Source organism: Sarcophilus harrisii, chromosome 1 (assembly GCF_902635505.1).
Source record: "Sarcophilus harrisii chromosome 1, mSarHar1.11, whole genome shotgun sequence".
Taxonomy (NCBI): domain Eukaryota; kingdom Metazoa; phylum Chordata; class Mammalia; order Dasyuromorphia; family Dasyuridae; genus Sarcophilus; species Sarcophilus harrisii.
The window spans coordinates 280,291,515-280,313,973 of NC_045426.1; the positions used below are offsets into that span (position 1 = coordinate 280,291,515).

At 35.0% G+C, this 22,459-nt stretch overlaps 1 protein-coding gene across 3 annotated transcripts in view; it reads right to left on the reverse strand.

The window, feature by feature from the left end:
- The window catches only part of ACO1 (aconitase 1), an 89,161-nt gene that overhangs the window by 33,712 nt on the left and 32,990 nt on the right, over nucleotides 1-22,459 (reverse strand). For all 3 annotated transcript variants that reach the window (XM_031943207.1, XM_031943218.1, XM_003761403.4), the window contains exons 2-10: nucleotides 17,883-18,001; nucleotides 16,621-16,789; nucleotides 16,221-16,358; nucleotides 7,424-7,493; nucleotides 7,145-7,328; nucleotides 6,138-6,277; nucleotides 4,883-5,054; nucleotides 3,985-4,085; nucleotides 2,605-2,721 (exon numbers count right to left, since the gene is read on the reverse strand). In XM_031943207.1, the coding sequence (XP_031799067.1) occupies nucleotides 2,605-2,721; nucleotides 3,985-4,085; nucleotides 4,883-5,054; nucleotides 6,138-6,277; nucleotides 7,145-7,328; nucleotides 7,424-7,493; nucleotides 16,221-16,358; nucleotides 16,621-16,789; nucleotides 17,883-17,979 (1,188 nt within the window). In that variant the 5' untranslated portion in view covers nucleotides 17,980-18,001. The remainder of the gene's footprint in view (nucleotides 1-2,604; nucleotides 2,722-3,984; nucleotides 4,086-4,882; nucleotides 5,055-6,137; nucleotides 6,278-7,144; nucleotides 7,329-7,423; nucleotides 7,494-16,220; nucleotides 16,359-16,620; nucleotides 16,790-17,882; nucleotides 18,002-22,459) is intronic.

Below are 22,459 nucleotides of genomic sequence, written 5' to 3' on the forward strand. Positions count from 1 at the left end.
CTGGGAAATGTCAGTTGAGAAAGAAAGGAAAAGGAAAAAGCTCTTGGTGACTGCACCTAATTTTTTCAGTAAAGGTGGGAGTGTGGGGCATGTGTGAAAGATCTAAGAAATGATGAAAAGGTTTGGAAAATCCACTGGGGTGAATGAAATAATAGTCAATTACAGAGGTATAAAAGCATTGCCTTGCTTCAGGGAAAGTTTATTTGAGATTGCATAACAAAACAACCCTTTTGTAGAACAGGCCAATATAACTAGAGTTAGTTTAAAGTCTCCATATTACTAACAATTGTAAAAGTGTTTGTGTCTGAAATAAATATAGATTGGGAAAGATAATTTGTTTCCTACCAAACCTCATAATGTCTGGTATCTCCCTTTATCATAAGAGGTGATACTGATTCTATAGTCAGTTCCTTCCTCACAAAACCCAAAAAGTACTCCTTTCCCCAATTAAGTTCTATTTAAGAAAATATACCATAGAGCACTTTTTTGAAGACAGAGATGCCACAAATAAATATTCAGTGTCACAATTCTAAAAAAATTGTAGGAATCAAAATATAGACACAGTTGTTTTAAATAGTATGAGTGATCTACTAAAAGGAGTTTGTATTTCCATATATGTGATAACTGGGTTTGATATTTGATTTCATTCATCTAAGTACTTATATCAATTCTCCCCCCCCCCTTTTTTTTTTAATTATTAGTTTTATCTTTGGGGGAAAAAAATTATCAAGCATTTTTTCTACCCTCATTTTTCTGTTCTCTCCTCTCTCCCAACTGGGGAAAAATACAAAGCCTTTATAATACATAAGCATAGTTAATCAAACTAAATTTCCACATTAGTTATATCAAAAAAATGTGTGTCTCATTCTGCATATTAGTCCATCTCCTTTCTATTATGATTGAATTCTTCATTATCAGCCCTCTGGATGTTTCTCCTTTAAATAGGTAATTTGAAATACTGGACATCAGAAGACATGATTTGAAGCATGAATTCTAATACAAACTGGCCACATGATTCTGGCCTTAACCACTCAGAGCTTTTTTTTTTTTTTGACTGTGACTAAAAATGGAAAAGCAAAGGTCCAGAATTGCATTGATAGAGGAAGTTTCCTCACTGGAAATTAGCTATACCAATGAAATCAGATTTATATATTCTTTAAGACAGAATACTAGAAGTACTATATGCCAAGAACTATACTAGGTGCTAGAGATCCAAAGACAAAAATGAAATGGTTCCTGCTCTCAAGAAGCTTATAATCTATATCCTATATATAATCCTATACCAAGTACAGGGGAGCAGAAAATAGGCCAGTTTATTTGGATTACAGAGTGCTTAAAGGAGAGAAATGTTCTAGGATCTTAAAAAATAAAGGTGGAACCAGAATGTGAAGGGCCTTCAAAACTGAACACAAAAGTTTCAATTTTATTAGAAAGGCAAGAGGAAACTCCAGTGGTTCCTTATTATCACTAGAATCAAAGAGAACATCCTCTGGTCTTTTAAATCCCTTCATAACCTGATCCTTCCATATCTTTCCAGTCTTTTTCAATTTATTCCACACTTCACACACTTTCTGATCTAGTGATACTGGTCTTCTCCAGTTTGTAGCCATTTTCATTGGCCATGTTCTATGCCTGGAATTTTTACTGCTCCTCTCTATCTCCTGGCTTTCTGACTTGCTTTAAGTTCCAGGTAGAAACCTACCTTTTACAAGAAGACTTTCCTGATCCTCTTTCAGTTTATCCTATATAGATCTTTTTTGGCTCTCCCATTAGATGGTGTGCTTTGTCACTCCAGTCTTTATAGCATGGTGTCTTAATAAATAAATATTCATTGACTAGACTTGAGCCTACTAGAGCAAGGAACTGATATAGTCTGACATATACTTTCAAAATATCATTAGGTAGTTGTGTGAAGGATGAACTGGAAAGGAGAGAAAGTGGGAATGGAAATCTAAGCAGGAACTTATTTCAATATTCAAAGCAAGAGAATAGAGAGTCTGAATTAGGGTTGTGGCCACATGAGAGGAAAGAAGGGGATGGATGTAAAATTTATTGTGGAAGTAGAAGCAACAAGACTTGACAATTGATTAGATATGAAGGGATGAACAGGAGAGGTGGAAATTAAGGTTTACTGATGCTGCAAATATGGGTGACTATGGATCAAAGTGCTCTGGACAGAAACAGGGAAGTTAGAAGAAAGAGCATTATTTGTTTTACACATGGTAATCTGATTTCTGAAATATTTTCATTACTGGGGAAATACTGATACATGGTTTTGTCATAAGTGAACTATTGGACAATTAATCATCTCCAATTAGAAAAGCAAAACAGAAATTAAAGCATGGTACAACTGGAAAAGTACTAAGTTTGGAACCAAAGAACTGAACTATTTCATTAATAGCTGTGGAATCTCAGACAAGTAACCTTCTGTAGACTTCGGTAAAATAAGCATAATAGACATGATGGACCTCTAAGATCCTTTCTAGTCAGAATTCAATGATTTGAAAAAATAGTACAGCCTATTTGATACAAGTTATAGGGTCAATTCAATGAGAAATATTGAATACCAATCATGCAGAAACATGCCATCAAGGGCCCTCTTACCTTGGCTCCCAGGCAGCTCTCAAAGTCTTTCTTCATTTCAGATATTGCTACTTTATCTTGAGGTCTTTTGGGTCCACTGCAGCAAGGTACCACAGTTTTCAAATCTAATTCCACAATCTGCTCAAAAGAACTCAAGGATTTACTACTATATCAACAAAGAAGCAAATTATTAACTTTGTAAAATTTTCAAAAGCAATGGAAATCTTGAAAATATTTAAATATGTGATTTCCCAAACAGTTCTTGAAGATAGGATAAGGCAGGATATCACATCCTTTCTTTTCAGGAGGATCTAAAATAGCTTAGTTTTCTTCTTTTACTTTGGAGAATGAAATAAACCCACTGAAATGATACACAAAACTATTCCTCTTCTCTCAATAGTAGCACAAGGTGAACTGAAAGGGATGATTGAAGACCTTGCTGAATTGGACATTTTCTTTGGATGTTCAGTGAGGAATTCCTGGAATTCTGCTCATGGGACAAGCTATACTATTATTCACCTCAGTCTCTTGCCAAGATTTCACATGAAACCAAACAATGTCTGCATTTGTATGCTACTATTAATCCCTGACTGCTGGAAAGGTGTGGTTTTAAACTGTAACAGTAGGAGAAGGCAAGGATGAGGAAGAAAAGAAAAACTTTTTTTTTCGAGCAGATCAAACAATTATAAATTTTCATTTCTCTTCATCCCTTCTGCTTTCACCTCTTCTCTTTGGCATAATGATGTGAGGTCCACTCTTTAAAATAACTCCTCCTTACATCTCATCCCTGTTCTAATTACTTCTCCTTAATGCCCTTTGAGGTTACTTCCCTTGCAATCTATTGTCTTCTGTCAATAAATTTCCTTACATCAAAAAAAATTCCTTGAACTTCCACCTTGTTTATATGAAACCATCTGCCTCTTCCTTACTCCTTACGTGGATGAAGGACTATGTAAAGTCAGTGATTCTTAAAAGAAAGCAATATGTTCATTTAAAAATATATATATACATATTAAAGCTTTTTATTTACAAAACACATGCATGGGTAATTTTTCAACACTGACCCTTGCAAAATCTTCTGTTCCAAATTTTCCCCTCCTCTCCCCTCGTCCCTCCCCCCCTATGGCAAGTAGTCCAGTACATGTTAAATATATTAAAAATATGTTCATTTTCAAAAGACATGCCACAATTTTCCATGTAAAACTCCACTGTCACTCTCACTATTTTATCCAGAGACATTTATAGCTGACTTAAGCTTTTCTTTTAAAATCTTTGTACCCTTTATTTTCCTAAAGTTATTCTATAGTCACTATTTAATGTCTTACATATATACCAGGGAGAAAAAGAAATAATATGAATCAAACTCCTTGAAGTTCCATTCAAAGACAATTGTTTTCATACCTGGGTAAAATTTGGGTCTTGAGATGAATCACTGAAGTCTCTGAACATTCCTACACTTTGAAGGTACTTCTGAATATTCTTAACTATTTTTTCATCACGGCCTAAAGGGAAATTTTAAGGAATTAAAGGTAACATTTAATGTGTCCTAACCAAAGATTGTGTATATCTGACTTCATCAATAAATATAAAGCTGTAGCTTAGATGATTTAATTGACAGTTTTCTTCAATAAACCAGTTAATCAACAAGCATTTATTAAATGTTTACTATGTACCAGGTACTGTGCTGAGCCAAGAAATACAAAGAAATAGAAGTCACTTTCTAATGGGAAGAGCAAAATACAAACAAGTACATACATGTTAAGAGATTTGTGGTATAAGTAAGAGGTGGGTGGAAACAATGTTGGCTTGTTGGTGGAGGGAGAAGATAAGGAAAGATTTCTTGTTGAAGATGAGATTTGAACTGAATCTCGAAGAAAGTCAAAGAAGTCAAGAGGGAGGGAGCCAATGAAAGGGCAAAAATTTCACAGTCTTTTGAGGTCCTGGTAACATCAAAACAATGTAGGTTAAACATTATAGAAATTATTATTTTTACTTTAATTTTTGAAGTCAAAATAGTTTTTGGTAAACATCCTTTCAAAACAATATTCACTGATTCCAAGTAATTTCCCAAATTTTAGAAAACATTGCTTTTATCTCTTACCTCCTCAATATTTCAATACTGTACTATTATTCACAATACATGTGAATAAACATGAAGAAAAAAGGAAGCTTCGATAGTCACATACTTATAAAAGAAGCTGAGACATTACTACAAGCATGGGTTTATGAAACAGGGGTTCCCCATGCTTTATTAAGCTGAGTATTTACTTTCTAAAAAGATCTTTTACTTCCTATTTACCTGTTTGGATGAGGTACTTGATACTAATTTCATCCACTGGGAAAAATGCAGCAGTTGCACCATATTCTGGACACATGTTGGCAATGGTGGCTCGGTCAGCAATGGACAGCTGGGCTACCCCTGGTCCAAAGAACTCAACAAATTTGCCCACTACACCAACCTGGCGAAGGTGCTAACAACAGAAATGAGAAGCATGAGATTTTTTGAATCCTATATTAAATATGTAAAAGCACAGCAATGCCAGTACATATTCATGTGCCTGTGGGTAAGACAAAAAAAATTATGTTCTCATAAACCAGACTTGAAGGTAAACCCTATAAATAAAAATACAAATACAAATACAGTATTTTAAAAGAAATTAAACCAGATTACACCCTTCCTTGAGAAAATTATTGTAGTAGCAAAAATGAATTAAATTTTGTTCATTCAGAATAAATTTTTACTTGTTCTGAATAGATAGATGACTGGCTTATTTCCAAGACTTCAAAAAAAAAAAAAAATTATTACAAAACTGAAACCAGAAAAGAAATAGATCTGGCAAAAAACAAACAAACAAAAAACCCCCCACAACACTGTGATTCATTTTAGTATACCTATAGAATTCCCTAATAAGTGACTAAGACCTTGCCATTCAAGGTCTTTATCTTAATGTAGCATAGCCAAAGTGGTGGTTCTTTTCATTACATCAGTTCCCTCCTCAACTGTATCTACATAAGAATAATTTATATAAATTTGTCTTTGCCTAAGGTTATTTTGTTAAAAATGGAAGAGTAATCCATAGCCAAGAGATACAGAGATGTAGTGGCTTGCAGGTCAGCCATGGAGTCATAAACTGAAGTCAAGTCCTGAATCTGACACAGACATTGTGTCTATGGGCAAATCACTTTATCACCCTCATTACCTAAGGCAACTCAAAGTGTCTAAATTGTAGCTAAATTATTAGTCTGTTTGGGGGAGGGAAGAGAGAGGAGTCTCCACATTGGGAGGTGCTTACACCTCTGAAATTACTGATCCATGCCAATCTACTCTAAAAGATTTATACCAACCTCAGAAAACTATTGCTGTTTCTCTAAAAAAATTCAGTAATGCCAGCAACCTGAAATTTAACTGTTTATCCCCAGAATATTCTCCAATTCTATGTCCATGATTCCTATTATTTTTTAAAGGATCTAATTTTTATTTTTTTCAGCCAACAGCATAATACCGTTTATCATTACTATATTCTGAAAATTATAAAATGAAAGCACACAGTTACCTTGGTGATTGTCAGCACTATATCTGTAGAAGTTACCAGAGGATCAGGATTGCCCTGAAGTTTGTAACCAAACACTTGAGGAAGCACCATGCTAATTGGTTGTCCTAGCATCACAGCTTCTGCTTCTATTCCACCCACACCTGAAATAAATGACTTAATATAGTTAATATTTAAATAGGATAAGAAGAGAGACAGTCAATTGTCACCACAAAGAAAATAAATTCTTTATAGTATTCTTCAATATTATTTACAGTATCTTCCAGCAGGGATGCAATAGTTGTTGAAATAAGATAGGTCTAGGGACTAGATCTGTGATTTTATTCACATAGGGAATTCTAGAATGAGAACTCCTCTACTAATTCAGATCAGCACCATATCACCTTAAAGAAATGCCCAAAGCACAAAGAATTTAGTGCCTTGTTCATCTCACAGACAGTGGGTATCAGAAGAACCTGAACCCACATTTTCCTGGCTTTGAGATTAGCTCTCTATGGACTACACCATGGCTGCTCAATCAAAACACTAAGAGAAAAGCAACTCAGGCTTTGGTTAGAACAGTATACTGAAACCAAGCTCCTATGTTTAGTCTTTCTACATGATAATTTCCTTGACAACACACAGCTATAGCCTGCATCTCTAAGCTAGATATCTTACTTATCACAGAGAGGACCCAGGTAGAACTACTGTGAATGAATCAAGACAAGTTCACCTGTACACAACTGAAAAACTTAAATCATAGCTTTTGTGCCACCAATAAGATTGTCTTTATTTTCATCCTTGAAAGATAAGACAGCACTATTACCAAGCCCAGACAGAGAAGGTCATACATACATACTGTCCAGACAAAGAGAAGGTCACACATATATACTGTCTGACAAGAGAGAAGGTAATATTAGGGTCAGTGAGATCTATAGACCATAACCCCAGAATAGGAAGCATCAAGAACTCTTGGTGTTATTATTTTCAAACTAGTAAGTAGCAGGCTAAGAACCTGAAAGTGTACTTACCCCAACCCAGAACACCCAAACCATCGATCATCGTGGTATGTGAATCAGTGCCCACCAGGCTGTCTGGATAGTAGTACCCATTCTGATCAAATACCACTCTTGCCAAGTATTCTAAATTCACCTGGTGGATAATCCCTGAACCAGGGGGAATAATCCTCATGTTGTAAAAAGCCTGGGACCCCCACTAAGAAAAAAAAAAGGGAAACAAAACTGACTATTTGATATACATGTAATACCACACACAGTGGGGAAAAAAGTACAACCAAATTTTGCTCTTACCTTTAAAAATTCAAATCTTTCTCTATTCCTTTCAAATTCTAGGTCTTGATTCTTCTGTACACTATCTGGTCTGCCAGAGTAAAGAATCAAATGTGTAAATGTAAAGATTTGAGATACTCTTTCACATACAGTTTGATACCATACAGTTTGCTCCACATAATTGTAAAGTTTCAAGTGGATGTTAGATGAAATAATTACTCCAGAGAAAAAAAGGAAAGGCATTAAGTAGAAAAAATAGCTATATTATGGTTCATGTGATTTCTATGATGCCTTGAATTAAACAGAAATTATTTACCAAATATTAATTAACTAAATTTACACATTCAGACCAATCTAAAAATGAAATTTTATTCCTGATGACTACAGGAATATCTGGAAATTATGTAAAATCTTCATTTCTAAATTCTTTTTCTTTGCATCAGTTATTGCTAATCAGATGTTAACAGATAGCCATTTTATTTATATTTATAGATGGAAAAAGAAGATATACAATATTAACTGATTTGTCAAGTCACAGTCAATTATGAGGCTGACTCCAGGTGAATGTTTTCTGCAGGAGCCCGTTCTTATTCATTTCCCAATGATAAGAGGAGCCTGAAACTCAAGGGGGCCTCAAAACTTTCTCTCTCAAGGAGACAGTCTCCTTGAATCTTGGCCTCTGTAAAGGACCCTGCCTGAGGGAAACAGGATAAACAACTGTTATCCTGAGAGAAGGGGACCACCCCCCTTTCATAACACTCACTACTGATTAAGTTCTCCATAAAGGTAAGGATTAATCCACAGACACCCATTCAGTTCTAAGACTCTCTATTCTAATTCCAGCTCAAGCTGTGCTGACCAGTCCCCATCAAGAGCAAACCCCAGCTTGTAAATAAAATGAGCCAATTTGGGGCTCAGTCCTTGTAGAGGACCTAACATGCCAAGGAATTTTTCTCTCCCTGGCAGAGCAGCAACCTTTGCCTGCTGAAAAGACATTCTCTTCCAGCATTACCCTCTCTTTATCTTCCTCACCCATTTCCCTAACAAGACTTTATACCTCTCTATCGGGATTTCTCTGCTAGAAATTCTCTATGTCTCTGCCAGGACTCCTCCACTAGAAACTTTACCTTACCACCAAGGAATTCAGTCTTTCTATTCATGCCTAGCAATGGCTAACTTCCCAATGCCAATAATAAACTTCTTTTTTACCAGTCTAGCCTTTTGGGTTGTAAATTCCTTTACGAAGGACCTCTATGCTGCCAGAAGGGGGTTCCTCCAACTCCCTGCCATGCGCCGAATCCTAGGGGAATTGAGGGGAGCCAAACCTCTTCATTTGGTTCTCTGAACCCTGAGCCTACCACTAACCTCATTATTTAAGTCCCTGACTACCAGGAACTCTAATCTCATCATCTACTGACCATCAAAGAATGCTTCCTTTCATGTTCTTATCAAGAATTTAAAAAATATTTTAAATTTCTCCTTGCTACATCTTTCTCACTCCCCTCCTCCCAAAGAAAAAAGAAGAGAGGAAGGAGAGAGGGAAAGAACGAAGAAAAGGGAAGGATATAGGGTAAGAAGGAAAGAAAGAAGAATTGGCAGATTGAGGGTTAGAAGGCTTTTCATTCCATTTCCAGCTTTTGCTATTTCTATGACCACAGGAAAACCACTTCATTTCTCAGTTGACTCATCTGTAAAATGAGTGGGTTGGATTAAATTATTGCTGTTTCTTTCCATCTTTAAAGTTCTATGATTTGATGTTTAGCAATCTCTACTCTTTCTGACTTTCTATGATGACCAATAAGGATTTCTCCAAATCTTCCTGTCTCCTCTCAAATCCCCAATACCTACCATGCAGCAGACTTGGCATTCTACTTTGCTGAGAATATTGAGGCCATTTGACAGAAGTTCCCTGAATTTATTCTCTTCCGTCTCAGAAAGTACAAATATCCCTATTCCCTCTAGTCATGATAAATCCCTTTTAGCTCATATTCTTTTTTTCCTCCCAGGGGCATTCCTTTTACTTATTTATTTTTTTCTATAGTATTTTATTTTTCCAAATACATGCAAAGGTAGTTTACAACCTTCGCCCTTGCAAAACTTTGTGTTTCAAATGTTTCTCCCTTTCTTTCTCCTCCCCAAGACAGCAAGCAATCAGCTATAGGTTAAATATGTGCAATTCTTCTAAGCATATTTCCATATTTATCATGGTGCACAAGGAAAATCAGATCAAAAGGGAAAAAACAAGAGAAAGTAAAAAACAAGTAAACAACAACAAAAGGTGAAAACACTAGTATGCTTTGATCCATATTCAGTCTCCCCAGTTCTCTCTCTGGGTATAGATGGCACTACTTTCCATCTACTACTTTCCATCACAAGTCTATTGGACTTTTGGTTCGTACTCTTTATTTATTTATATTTATCTTTATTTATACCAGTGCCTTTGCTTCAACAGTTAACTTCTTTTCTCATGTAACTTTAATCTTTCCATTGCCAGCGGCTTCTTCCCACTAACCCTAAACACTTGCTTAGGTTTTTCCAAACCTAAACATATTTTCTTTTGACTTCATTCTTTTTCTTTGTTCCTTTTCAAGGCTGAACACTTTTTATCAGATTTCTTTCTATACCTTCTCTTCAATTTTCAACCACCTGCAATCTGATTTCTATTCCTGCTATACTACAGGAACTTCTCTGTCACAGTTTTTAGTAATTTTCTAATTGACAAATATGGTAATCTTTTTTCAGTTCTTCTAATCCTTGGGTCTCTTAGCCTCATGCAAAACTGATGACCATTGCTTCAGGGATCTTACTTCTCTTTTAACCCTCTATAAACTGAGTGCAAAGTGTTACATGAGATCCAAGGAAGGAAAAATTCCTTATCAAGTAGGGGAGAAGAGAAAGGTGAAATCAAGGAAGGCTTTTTGGAGGATGTGATGTCAAAGTAGAACTTACTGCATATTGGGAAGAGATCATGGGATAGTAGGCAAAAAGCTGGATTTAGAATCAGAAATACTTGAATTAAAATCCCATTCTCATGTAGCTATTAGCTGTGTGACCATGGGCATGTTACTTAAACTTGTTCATCCTCAATTTCTTAATCAGTAAAATGGGCCTAATAATATCTATAGCATTTTACACATAGGATTACTATAAGAATCAAAGAATAATATGTAAAATGCTTTGCAAACCTCAAAGCAATATGCAAATGTTAGACTACATATAACCATTTTAAAAATATGATTTTTATGACAGATTGCTGTGGGCTAACCAATACAGAGATGTCAAAGTAAGATAGCTCTTTCTTCCAATATAAAAGCTCCCACAATCTTCTCCGCAACTCAAGGCCTCAAAGAATTGCCTAAAATAATAGAGATTAAGTGAGTGACTTGTTCAAGATTAAAACTGCCAGTGTATGTCAGAGGTCAGGTTTGAACATAGATATTTCTGACTGAGGCCAACTCTCTAACCATTCCTTAATTAACTCTCACGCCAACTCAAGGCATAGAAAAATACAAAATAATTCTCAAATCCCATGAAGACCCATCCATTTTGTTTTCCTAATAGTATAAAAGATGTATAGCTGGGGTGGAGCAGGCAGAGGATGCTGAGAACTGAAGTTTTGGAACCATCCTCAAATATTTAAATTACTCATATCAAGACTCGTAATGTAAGATTTGTCTGATGGACAATGAGTTAACATACTAATGGAGGAATTAAACCACATTCCTATTGACATTCTCATTTTAAATGGAAAAATGCATTGAGTTTAAATTCTATCTTTGACATATAATGACTATTTGACCCAGACAATACTGCAGCAGTCTTTTGGTCTGTAATTTGCAGAAAAAAAGCTAATCTGCATTGGTAGAATAATTTTACTCCCTCAGAAGATCTCTATACCAATGAAATCACAGATCTAATCCCCATCTTTTTCTATTATAGGTGGAATTAGAAGACTTAGGACAAGTTGCTACTTAATAAGAGGATGGTACACAAGTTCTTCTTAGGGAACTGAATTACCTTCATTGTGCACCCTAACACAATAAGAAACATCATTTCTTGGGATACTTGGTCACCTTACCCTAAAGTACTCATGATTAACGTAAATAAACAGATCACCATAAAGATCATTTTAGATTATACAACCTTTATAAAGAATGAAATTCCATTAAGAATTTGACAGAAGTCTTCAAAGGAAATCATACTTTGATATTCTGGTGACTTCAAGGTGACTACACTAAGAGAATTCTAAAAAATATTTCAGAAAATTTAGGTCAGGAATAAAAAGTCCAAAGGCTTGCAGACTGCTGAGAAATGTCATGTGTGAATTTCATGAATAAAGTATTTTTTCAAGAAGAGAGCTGGACATCATCAAACAGAATGACTTGAATTATCACAAAAAGCACAGCTGACCATATCTTTTCAGAAAATGACTGGTTACTAATATGGAGTTATCTTAGTCAGCTATCTATATGCTTTCAGATCACTGACTGAATAGAGCAAAGCTCAAAATCAATATCTTCTTAGAAGAAAAGGTCAAGCTGAGAAGAACGTTGTAGCAGTGCTTACTTCATCAGTTTACACTGAAAACTGAACATGAATAAAAATAAAGACATTAATTCTAATTATTGCCATTTTGATATAAGTTCCCTACCATGGGAATATTATGGCAGTCAAAAATACAAGAGATGTCTAAAAATGCAGCCTCATTTGCAGAACATTATGGAAGAAGATGACAGCAGAAACTTTCAGTTTTGCTTCCAAAGTCCGGTGCCCAACACACAGTTGGCACTTAAAAATACAGTTACAACGAATTGAATTAACTCATGTGAATTATGATTATTCAAGAACATTTGTGTATTTAAAAGAACAAGTTGTATTAAACTAGTTGTCATAAAATTTTGACAAGTTAAGCAGTGTAGGCTGTGCTGATATGTTAATTTCAGATAATCTGAAACTATACAATAAAATGTAAATCTAAATATAAGTAAACAGAACCAAGAAAACAATATACACAAAGGCCACAGCAAGGTTAATGAAAAGAACAATAACAAGAGAAACAATGAGAAACAATGCCATGTAACTTTAAAGACCATGGACACACAGAAAAGTGTCCTTACAGCAGTGTGTGTATGGAGGGGTGGAGGTGGGGTGGGACTATGGATGTTAAAGAATGTTAAGAGGTGTGGGTTGGGTTTTGTTGAACTGCTTTTTTTCTCTTTTAAAAAAAATTCCTTGTTACAGGGAAGATGGAATCTATTTGAAAAGCAAGGTGACAAAGAAAAGATATCAATATGAATTGTATTGGCATTTAAAAAAACAGGAACTATGCCAAGCAGTAGTGAGTTATGCTGGTTTTGGTACTCTAAACAGAAGTACAAAGCAGTAAATGCCTCCTAACCTCTGATATCCCTTGGGACATTTGATTTTAACCGTGCATTGAAGTCAAAGTTCCAAAGGAATACATTAAAACTTATAGATAAGATCAACAAAATAATGTATTCGTTCATAAGTGAATTATCATTTAGTTCTATTGTCAAATCCTAAAAGGTTTTTTCAGGGGGAGTGGCTTTGGAATATATAAAACAAGATAGTAATAAACTGAAGTTTCCATCTTGTTTTAAGGTTTGCAAAACACTTTCCCCAAAACAATTCAATGAGGGAGACAGTTCGTATATTATCCTCTCCATCTGATAGATGGGAAAACAAGGTCTCAAAGGTGTTAAGTAAGTTGCATATGTTCAGTGTTTGATGTGTCTCCAGTCAGAATTGTAACTGAAGTCTAAGTTAATCAATTTCTCCATTATCCTGAAGCTGACTCTGATATACATTCCTAAAACAGGTGTTATTAGTATTCATTTTTATCACTCAGAGGTGATCAGAGTCCTACTGGAAATATCCCCCCCCCCCCCCCCCCGCCCCCGCTCCAGTTCTCTATCAGTTAAAAATTCAGGAGATGAAAAGTTGGCAAAAGCCCCATAGCACATAATTTCTTGAGAGAGTTGGGACACATTCCATTGAGTGACTTACACAAAACGTAGGATCAGACCTAGAGGTCAGATTTAAAGAAAAACAATTTTTTTTTTAAACAATCAATCTATTTTTGAATTTCATGAAGAATCTCTATTTCCTAAATTTCAACATCAATCTGAAATCAAAGTTCATGCCTGGATTTTGTTTGTCCTTAACAATATTTTACTACTGTAATGTAATCTAAGAAGATCAACAAGGAAAAAGACAGCAATGTTGAAGGGAGTCAAGGTCTGCAGAGGGTTGGGGGTGAGGGAGATATTTTAGCTACAAAAAGCTATGCCATCAACTTATTAACCAGCAAAAAGTAAGAAGTAATCAATACACAATTTTTAAAGTACTTATTACTTAAGCACCTACTATTAAGCACAAGATATAGTGGATACAAAGAAGAAAAAACATGTGAAACAAGCCCTCTTGGAGATTATATTGCACTGAGGAAGACAACTTGTATATATGTAATAATATAAAGAATAAATAAAAAATGTGTACAAGGCAAAGTTAATCACAATCTGCAAAAGTGATAGCCCTTAAATACATACACACAACACCAACACATTCCAACATACCTTTTACTTAAATTTTAGTCTGATGTCACAGAGTGCTGTGCAGGGGGTTCAAGTCTCTAAGGACGTGCCAGGAAAATATAACTCTTACAAGTTCCTATAGGCATCAAGCTTCAGGCCCTCTGAGGACCAGCCAACTTGTTACCATTATGACAAGGTAATTTTTTAATCCTCTATAACTTTCCAAGACTGTCTACTGAAGATATAGCCAACTTGTGATAAGTATGGAAAAGAAGCAGCATCAAATATTAACAAAAAATCTTGTAAAGATGAGCATATACATATTTGCTGTTAATTCTAAGACATTCAAATATGTTCTTTGTTTTCTAATGCAATGTCAGAATATTAAGGGAACTAATACTGTAAGATTATATTCAAGATGAAAGTGGCCTTCATATTCTGTTACTAAATTGTTTTACCAGAAGGAATTTTAAAATAATAATAGTAATGATGATGATGATAGTTGTATAGCATTTTAAGGTTTGCAAAGTATTTTTACAAATATTATCTCCTTTTATCATCAAACAATTCTGAGAAATGGATGCTGTTGTATCTCCATTTTACAACTGGGGAAACTGAAGCAGACCAAGTTAAATGATTTGACCAAGATTACATAATTAGTAAGGGAGGGCCAAGAAGTCTTTGGGTACTGATCCAGCATTCTATCCAATATATAACCTCATTCTCAAAATATAACGGAAAAGATATTTTTACATTTTTAAAGTTGTCACTTTTGAGGAAATCAACAAATTCTACTAAGTGGAACTAATTTCAAAAAAAATAACTAATGGTCCATCTTAATCATGAATATGTCTGAATTACTAAGAGTAAAAGGAAGAACTGGCAAGAATTTTATTCATTTATTCAATTCAGTGAATTCAATATTCATCAGGAATTTTGGGAGGGGGGTTCCTAAATATTTTTGTTTTACCACAGAATCAATTTGAGGACTCAAAGCTGAAATTCATAACAGGAAGTTAAAAGAAGAAGAAACCTAGAATTTCATCTAGTCCACTACCTTGTGTTACAAGTGAGATAACTAAGATGAAGTCAAAAAGACTGAAGACCCAAGGATATGAACAGTTTTCAGATGATGAAGTTGAAACTATTTCCACTCATATGAAAGAATGTTCCAAATCACTATTGATCAGAGAAATGCAAATTAAGACAACTCTGAGATACCACTACACACCTGTCAGATTGGCTAAGATGACAGGAAAAATAATGATGAATGTTGGAGGGGGATGTGGGAAAACTGGGACACTGATGCATTGTTGGTGGAGTTGTGAACAAATCCAACCATTCTGGAAAGCAATCTGGAATTATGCCCAAAAAGTTATCAAACTGTGCATATCCTTTGATCCAGCAGTGCTACTACTGGGCTTATACCCCAAAGAGACACTAAGGAAGGGAAAGGGACCTGTATATGCCAAAATGTTTGTGGCAGCCCTGTTTGTAGTGGCTAGAAACTGGAAATTGAATGGATGCCCATCAATTGAAGAATGGTTGGGCAAATTGTGGTATATGAATGTTATGGAATATTATTGTTGTATAAGAAATGACCAGCAGGATGAATGCAGGAAGGCTTGGAGAGATTTAATGAACTGAAGCTAAGTGAAATGAGCAGAACCAGGAGATCATTATATACTTCAACAACGATACTGTATGAGGATGTATTCTGATGGAAGTGGATTTCTTTGACAAAGAGAAGATTTAAATCAGTTTCAATTGGACAGAAGCAGCTACACCCAAAGAAAGAACACGGGGAAATGAATGTAAACTGTTTGCATTTTTGTTTTTCTTCCCGAGTTATTTTTGTGCAATTCTGAATCCAATTCTTCCTGTGCAATAAGAATTCTTCCTGTTTGGTTCTGCACATATATATTGTATCTAGGAAATATTGCGACATATTTAACATGTATAGGACTGCTTGCTATCTGGGGGAGGGGGTGAAGGGAGAGAGGGGAAAAGTCGGAACAGAAGTGAGTGCAAGAGGAGAGAGGGGAAAAGTTGGAACAGAAGTGAGTGCAAGAGATAATGTTGTAAAAAATTACCCTGGCATGGGTTCTGTCAATAAAAAGTTATAATTTAAAAAAAAAAAAAAAAAAAGATGAAGACCAAGACTTACCCAGCTAAACAGTGGTAAATCCAAAAATGGGTTTCATTACTCTTAACCCAGTACCCTCACTTTCTTTAGAAGCTATTATATCAGATATTTTTCTTACCTTCTGTTGAAATCAACCTGGATAGAATGATCAATTACGAGATCAGCAGGACAGATGGGATTTATTTTCTCTGGGTCTCCTCCTAACTTTTTCACAGCATCACGCATTGCAGCAAAATCAACCACAGCAGGTACACCCCTAGAAGGAGAAAGTTAAGCTAAGTAAGAGAAACTTTAAAAGACATCCATTTTTAGGAGTGGGAATGGGGGAATAGAAAAAGGAAGAATGTTTTAACATTGGCAACATGATTTAGCAGAAGTGGATGGCTCTGAAAAATGAAGATATTCAAACTTATTTCTTTAAGTAGAAATCACATTTCTAAGTGATAATGGGGTCATTTTGTTCATTCTGACTCTTCATGATCCCATTTGGATTATGAACGTGGATATTTTAGACTCACGTAAAGTCCTGCAGAATAACTCGGGCAGGCTTAAATGGTACTTCTATATTCTTATGCTGTGTAGCATGCCAATTTAAAATGTTTTCAACATCAGCTTTCTTCACTAAAAATTCATCACAGTTCCGGATAGCTGCTTCTAGGAGAACTCTGATAGAAAATGGTAAGTGTCCTAGGAAAAAAAGAAAAAAAAAATCACTTAATTATGAGACTTTCTCATAATGTGGACAAACTTACTAAGAACATCGAATTATTTTACAAGAATAAGATAATTTACATCAAATCTTTTCCTGAGCAGGGTTCTCAGGACTTGACTGAGTAGGTTCTTTTATTTCTGAGAATCTTGATCAAGTACTTGGGACTAATCCTAAGGTTCAGTCTGGCTGAGGACTGAATGAAAACGCAATTGTTGCAGATGGAAGTTTCCTACAAAATCATGAATCTTTTCCATATCACAAAACTTCAGAAAGTACTCCAAGGAAAAAACTGACAGCTAGGATTTAAGAAACATTTTGGCCTAGACATGTGACTTCAATGGTACAGGAAATTTTTTCAATTCAGGGATGCAAATTCTATAACTTATATCTCTTAAAGAGGTTAAGTGACTTGTTGAGAATCACATATCCAATGTCAACTCAGGATTTCCTGGCTCCCATGCTGGCTTTTTATTTATAATTCTGTCTGAAGAAATGTTTCTTCTTTTCTTTTTAAAACCTCTCTCCATTTCAAAGTTCTATTATGATTAAGAGCAAGGTCTGAACCTATTTCTGATTTAAAAAGAAAATAAAGCCCTTAATGTTGTGCAGAATGATCAATGAAATTAATGATAGTAATATGAAACAAGATTTTCTTTTCATATACAAAATAAATACAAATACAAAAATACAAATAAAAAACAAGATTTTTATTCATATAATAAAAGTTCAATCTGCTATAAGAAAAACTGTGTAAGTATTGCCTAGAATATTAACTATCTCCTTATAATGAGCAAATGTAACTGAAAAGGAGAACTTGCCTAAATGGAACATTTAAATGTGGTTTATCCAAGGACATTTATGTGTTTACTGGAAAAGCTTTAAAAAAAATTCATTTTCTTGGCTATCAATCCTAAGCTCTGTTATCAAAAGAGGATGCTTCATTTCTACTCCCTTGCTCCCATTTCTTGTGTTTCCTTTCCCTGAGTCAGTATAACTTTTTAAAAAAGCAACTCTCAAAAGTAAATTCCTCCCCTTTTTTTTGTCAATGGTATTCAGTTTTTTACTTACCATATCTTGAATCTTCCAACTTATTCAAATTGAAGAATTTTTTTTCTGGTTCCTTGGCATTCAAGGGCTCGGCAAGGTGTATAAAAGGGTTGCTCATGATTACAGATAGTTAAATGTACCTGCAAGAGAGAAAGAAAGTGGTTAGGGAGGATCAAAGTTCAATTTGTAAAACCTTTCATTTCATTCAACCTCTCAATTACAACTCAATTACAATGCTGTGATTTTAAACTTTAACTGTGTAATAAAATTCACTCAAAAATTGCTTGTTATTTTTTCCAAACTGAGACACCTGGAATGTTAGAACAAATCCAGAAAAGATGTCTGCTTCAAATTACTTTGTCTTCTAGACAACTGTTTCATTTAAAATGTCTTAATGGCAGGCCTGTTTATAGTGGCTAGAAACTGGAAATTGAATGGATGCCCATCAATTGGAGAATGGCTGAATAAATTAATGATATATGAATGTTATGGAATATTATTGTTCTGTAAGAAATGACCAGCAGGATGATTTCAGAAAGATCTGGAGAGATTTACATGAACTGATGCCGAGTGAAATGAGCAGAACCAGGAAATCATTATACATTTCAACAACAATATTATATGATGATCAATTCTGATGGACGTGGCTCTCCAACAATGGGATGAACCAAATCAGTTCCAATTATTCAATAATGAAGAGAACCAGCTACACTCCGTGAAAGAACTATGGGAAATGAGTGTGGACCACAACATAGCATTTCCACTCCTGTTTTTTTCCACTTATATTTTTGATTTCCTTCTCAAATTATTTTTACCTTATGTCTAAGTCCAATTTTTCTTGTGCAGCAAGATAACTGTATAAATATGTATACATATATACTTTAACATATTTAACATGTATTGGACTACCTGCCATCTAGGGGAGGGGATGAGGGAAGGAGGCGAAAAATTGGAACAAAAGGTTTTGCAATTGTCAATGTTGAAAAATTACCCATGCATATATCTTGTAAATAAAAAACTATTAAAAAAAAAAAAAAGGTCCTTTCTATTTAAATAAAAGTTAGTCTGAGTAAAAAAAAAAAAAAAAAAAAAAAAAGAATATAGCCCTTTAAACAGGAAATGGGGAGAGAGGGAAGAAGTGTAGAAAAAACCCCTTCAAAATCAAGAACCCTTATTGGAGTTCTTGTATCCAAAGCTTCAAAGCCATTACTAGAAAGGCTGGGTTTTTTTTAAGGCTATTGCAATGAATTTATGCATATTTTAATAGTTTAACTTGGTGGGCTGAAAAAAAAAATCCCCCAACAAGTGTAAAGTTCACTTCTGTGTCTTTATTTCCATAATCCTTTTTCACTTTTGTTCCTTTTCTTTGTGTTTAGTAGATGGCTTCTGAGAGAGAATTGAAGATAGAGGAGACTGACAGTTTACACATTAAGGTGTGGCTGTTTTGGACATAAAAGTCCACTTCTGTGTCTTTATTTCCATAATCCTTTTTCACTTTTGTTCCTTTTCTCTGTGTTTAGTAGATGGCTTCTGAGAGAAAATTGAAGATAGAGGAGACTGACAGTTTACACATTAAGGTGTGGCTGTTTTGGACATAAGCCTCCTTAATATGAACATGGTAGGGTAAGAACTAAATATCTACTTTTTGATTAGCTGATTACACACTCTTTGGGGTCAGGTCATATCCCTGTGGACTGAGGCCCAAAACCCACTTTATCAAAGAAAATCTTGGCTCTCATTTTGTCTCCTTGGGGACAGAGGAGACTGAGAAATGAATGAACTGGTTAAAGTCACAAGTATAAGTAAGGAGCATGACTTAAATCCAGAGATTCCTAACTCAGTAGCCAGATCACTTATCTACTCTGTCAAATAATCTATATTTAGTTACCTTAGTAGACTTTTCTGAAAGAAAGGGAAGGGAAAAGGGAAGAGGAGGGAATATCTTGGAAACAGTGGTACTGTGAATAGGGTTCTGAATCTGAAGTCAGGAAGACTCACATTCAAATCCTACTTCTAACACTTATTAGCTCTGTGATCTTGGCCAAATCATTTAACCTCTTTATCTCAGTTGCTTCAAAATAATGTATATAGTACCTCCCTGCCTGGATTTTTGTGAGGAACAAATGAGATGTTTATAATGCACTTAATAAAATGCATACAGTAAGTACTATATAAATGTTGGCTATTATGATAATGATTATCTTAAAATGACATGAGGAATCTACAAACCCATATTTCTCAGACTGGCAGATAAGAATTCACAGGAAGTGAAAAAAAATTAGGGATTCAGTGAGAAAGTTTGATGCTATTATTATTTTCCCCTCTAAAATGTTAGATGAAAAATTACATGCACAAAAACTGGGTTACAATTTTAGGGTCACACTTCCTCTTTTTTTAAACAGGGATTTTCCAGAATTCCCACATATCTTTTGGGTATCCCACATTTTCAGATCTCCTGAAACCTTTATGAGTTCCAATATTTGTTTCAACCCCCAAATTGCTAAAAGGCCAAATTAGTTTGGGAAACATTATTTATAAACACTGTTCAGATCTAATCAAAATGATGAGCTAAAGAGAGAAGCAGGCCAACCCCAAGACCAATGTAAGAGACTATATTGTTCTCTAAACCAAAAAAGTTATAGAAACAATCAATTTATGTGAAGATATTAGAGGAAAGAGTGAAACAGAAGGCAACAAAGTTATACTTGATTTGTTTCTGGTAAAAACCAGTAGATATAATCTGGCTTTGTTGTGATATAGTAGCAGTGGTTCTTTGGCTATCTTGGGGGGGGGAGGGGAAGGCCTCAGAAAGTATTAATCTATCATTGAAACAATTTCAGTGACTACACAGCTTACAAAATCATGGGGAGTATCTGAATAATTAGCAAGATAGATTCAGTACCAAGTAACATGAGGCCTTTTAAGTCATCCAGTCCAGCACATACCTGAAGAGAAATCTCTTACAAAATATCTGATATTTTAGATCCTCCACCAAGGAATAATTGTGAGTCAACCCATTCAACTAGTGAACAGTTCTATTAATAAGTTTTTTGAGTGGAAGCCATTCACAGACCTGCTGTCAAATCCTAACATCTTATAAAATGACCATTAGTCAATATCCTTTATAGTTAAGCTTCTAAATAATTCATCAGATCCACAGAAGCACTTACAAAAATAAACCCATTATTTTTTTCCTCATTAAATTCAAACACACAGATTTTAAATAAATTTTGATACCATGTAGAGTTTACCAAAGGGCTCCATGATAGCCACTGAATATCTATTATTCTTATTCAATTCTTCCAAGCCAACCAAAGCAATTCTGCATTTCAAAGATGGAAAGTGGACTCCTCTAGTGACTCCTATCCATTTTGGGATATGGTTAACTCACGTATTTACTTGACCATTCACTGATGACTGTGCTTAGGAATTTGAAAAAGTATATTATCCTGCATCACTTAGTTCCTTCATACTGATGAAGCCAACGTGCTTGTAAATAAGAGGAGCAACACTACTATTTTCACTACAACTACCAGCACTAAAAGCAAAAACTTAGCTTTTGTTTTTCATTGGATATATAGTGAAAAGGATGCTGGATATGGAGTCAGAAGATGTGGGTGAAAATCCTGTGTCTACTATTACTTATGTAACCTTGGCCAGGTTATTTAACCTCCTCAAGATTCAGTTTCTTGTATATAAAAGAGTTAAACTGGATGACCTACAAGATTTCTTCTGCTCTAATGGTGCTACTAGCATCTATCCATCTTCCAAGGGAAAATAAAAACAGTTGCAACTAAAGAGAGCAAGATGCAGAGAAGCAAAAGACTTAAAATAAAAAATCATCAAGTCCTCAAATGAGAATGACTACTGTGATTTTATTTCAGTGCCCAAAACACAGTAGCCAAGTAGCTTTTATCACAAAGAAAATGACACACACATGTATGTACAGGTGGTGGTGGTATTTAGTAAGATTTTTCAGCTGGCACCTAACTCTTTGTGACCCCATTTGAAGTTTTCTTGGCAAAGATACTGACTGGAGTGGTTTGTCATCTCCTTCTCTCATTTTACAGATTAGGGAACTGAGGCAAACAAGATTAAGTGATTTGCCCAGAATCACACATCTAGGTGTGTGTCTGAGGCCAGATTTAAATTCAGAAAGAAAACATCACAGCTGGTAGCACTGGCCTGCAAGTCTTTGGCGCTGTCAAGCAGTCCAATATTATAAAAAGTTCTGGTTTTATCATTAGACCTATTAAGGAAAATGCATGACAATCTATTTGGTTGTAACCTGAAGAAAATAGGGCCCTTCTATGACTCACAACTGAAATCTCCAATATGTATTCTGTCCTCCTAAAATAAAGTGAACTCTGTGACAGTAGACTCTTGTTTTTTTCTATTTGTATCCCCAGTGTTTAGTAATAGGCTTTGTACATAGCAATGTTTAATTTATACACACACACACACACACACACACACTCATTCATTCATTCACCATTCTTTTGCTGCCCTACACAATCCACACAATAGTAGCTACTACATAGCTGAAAGATCAAAAAACAACTAAAATGTTATGATCCATATCAACAGGCACATTTCCA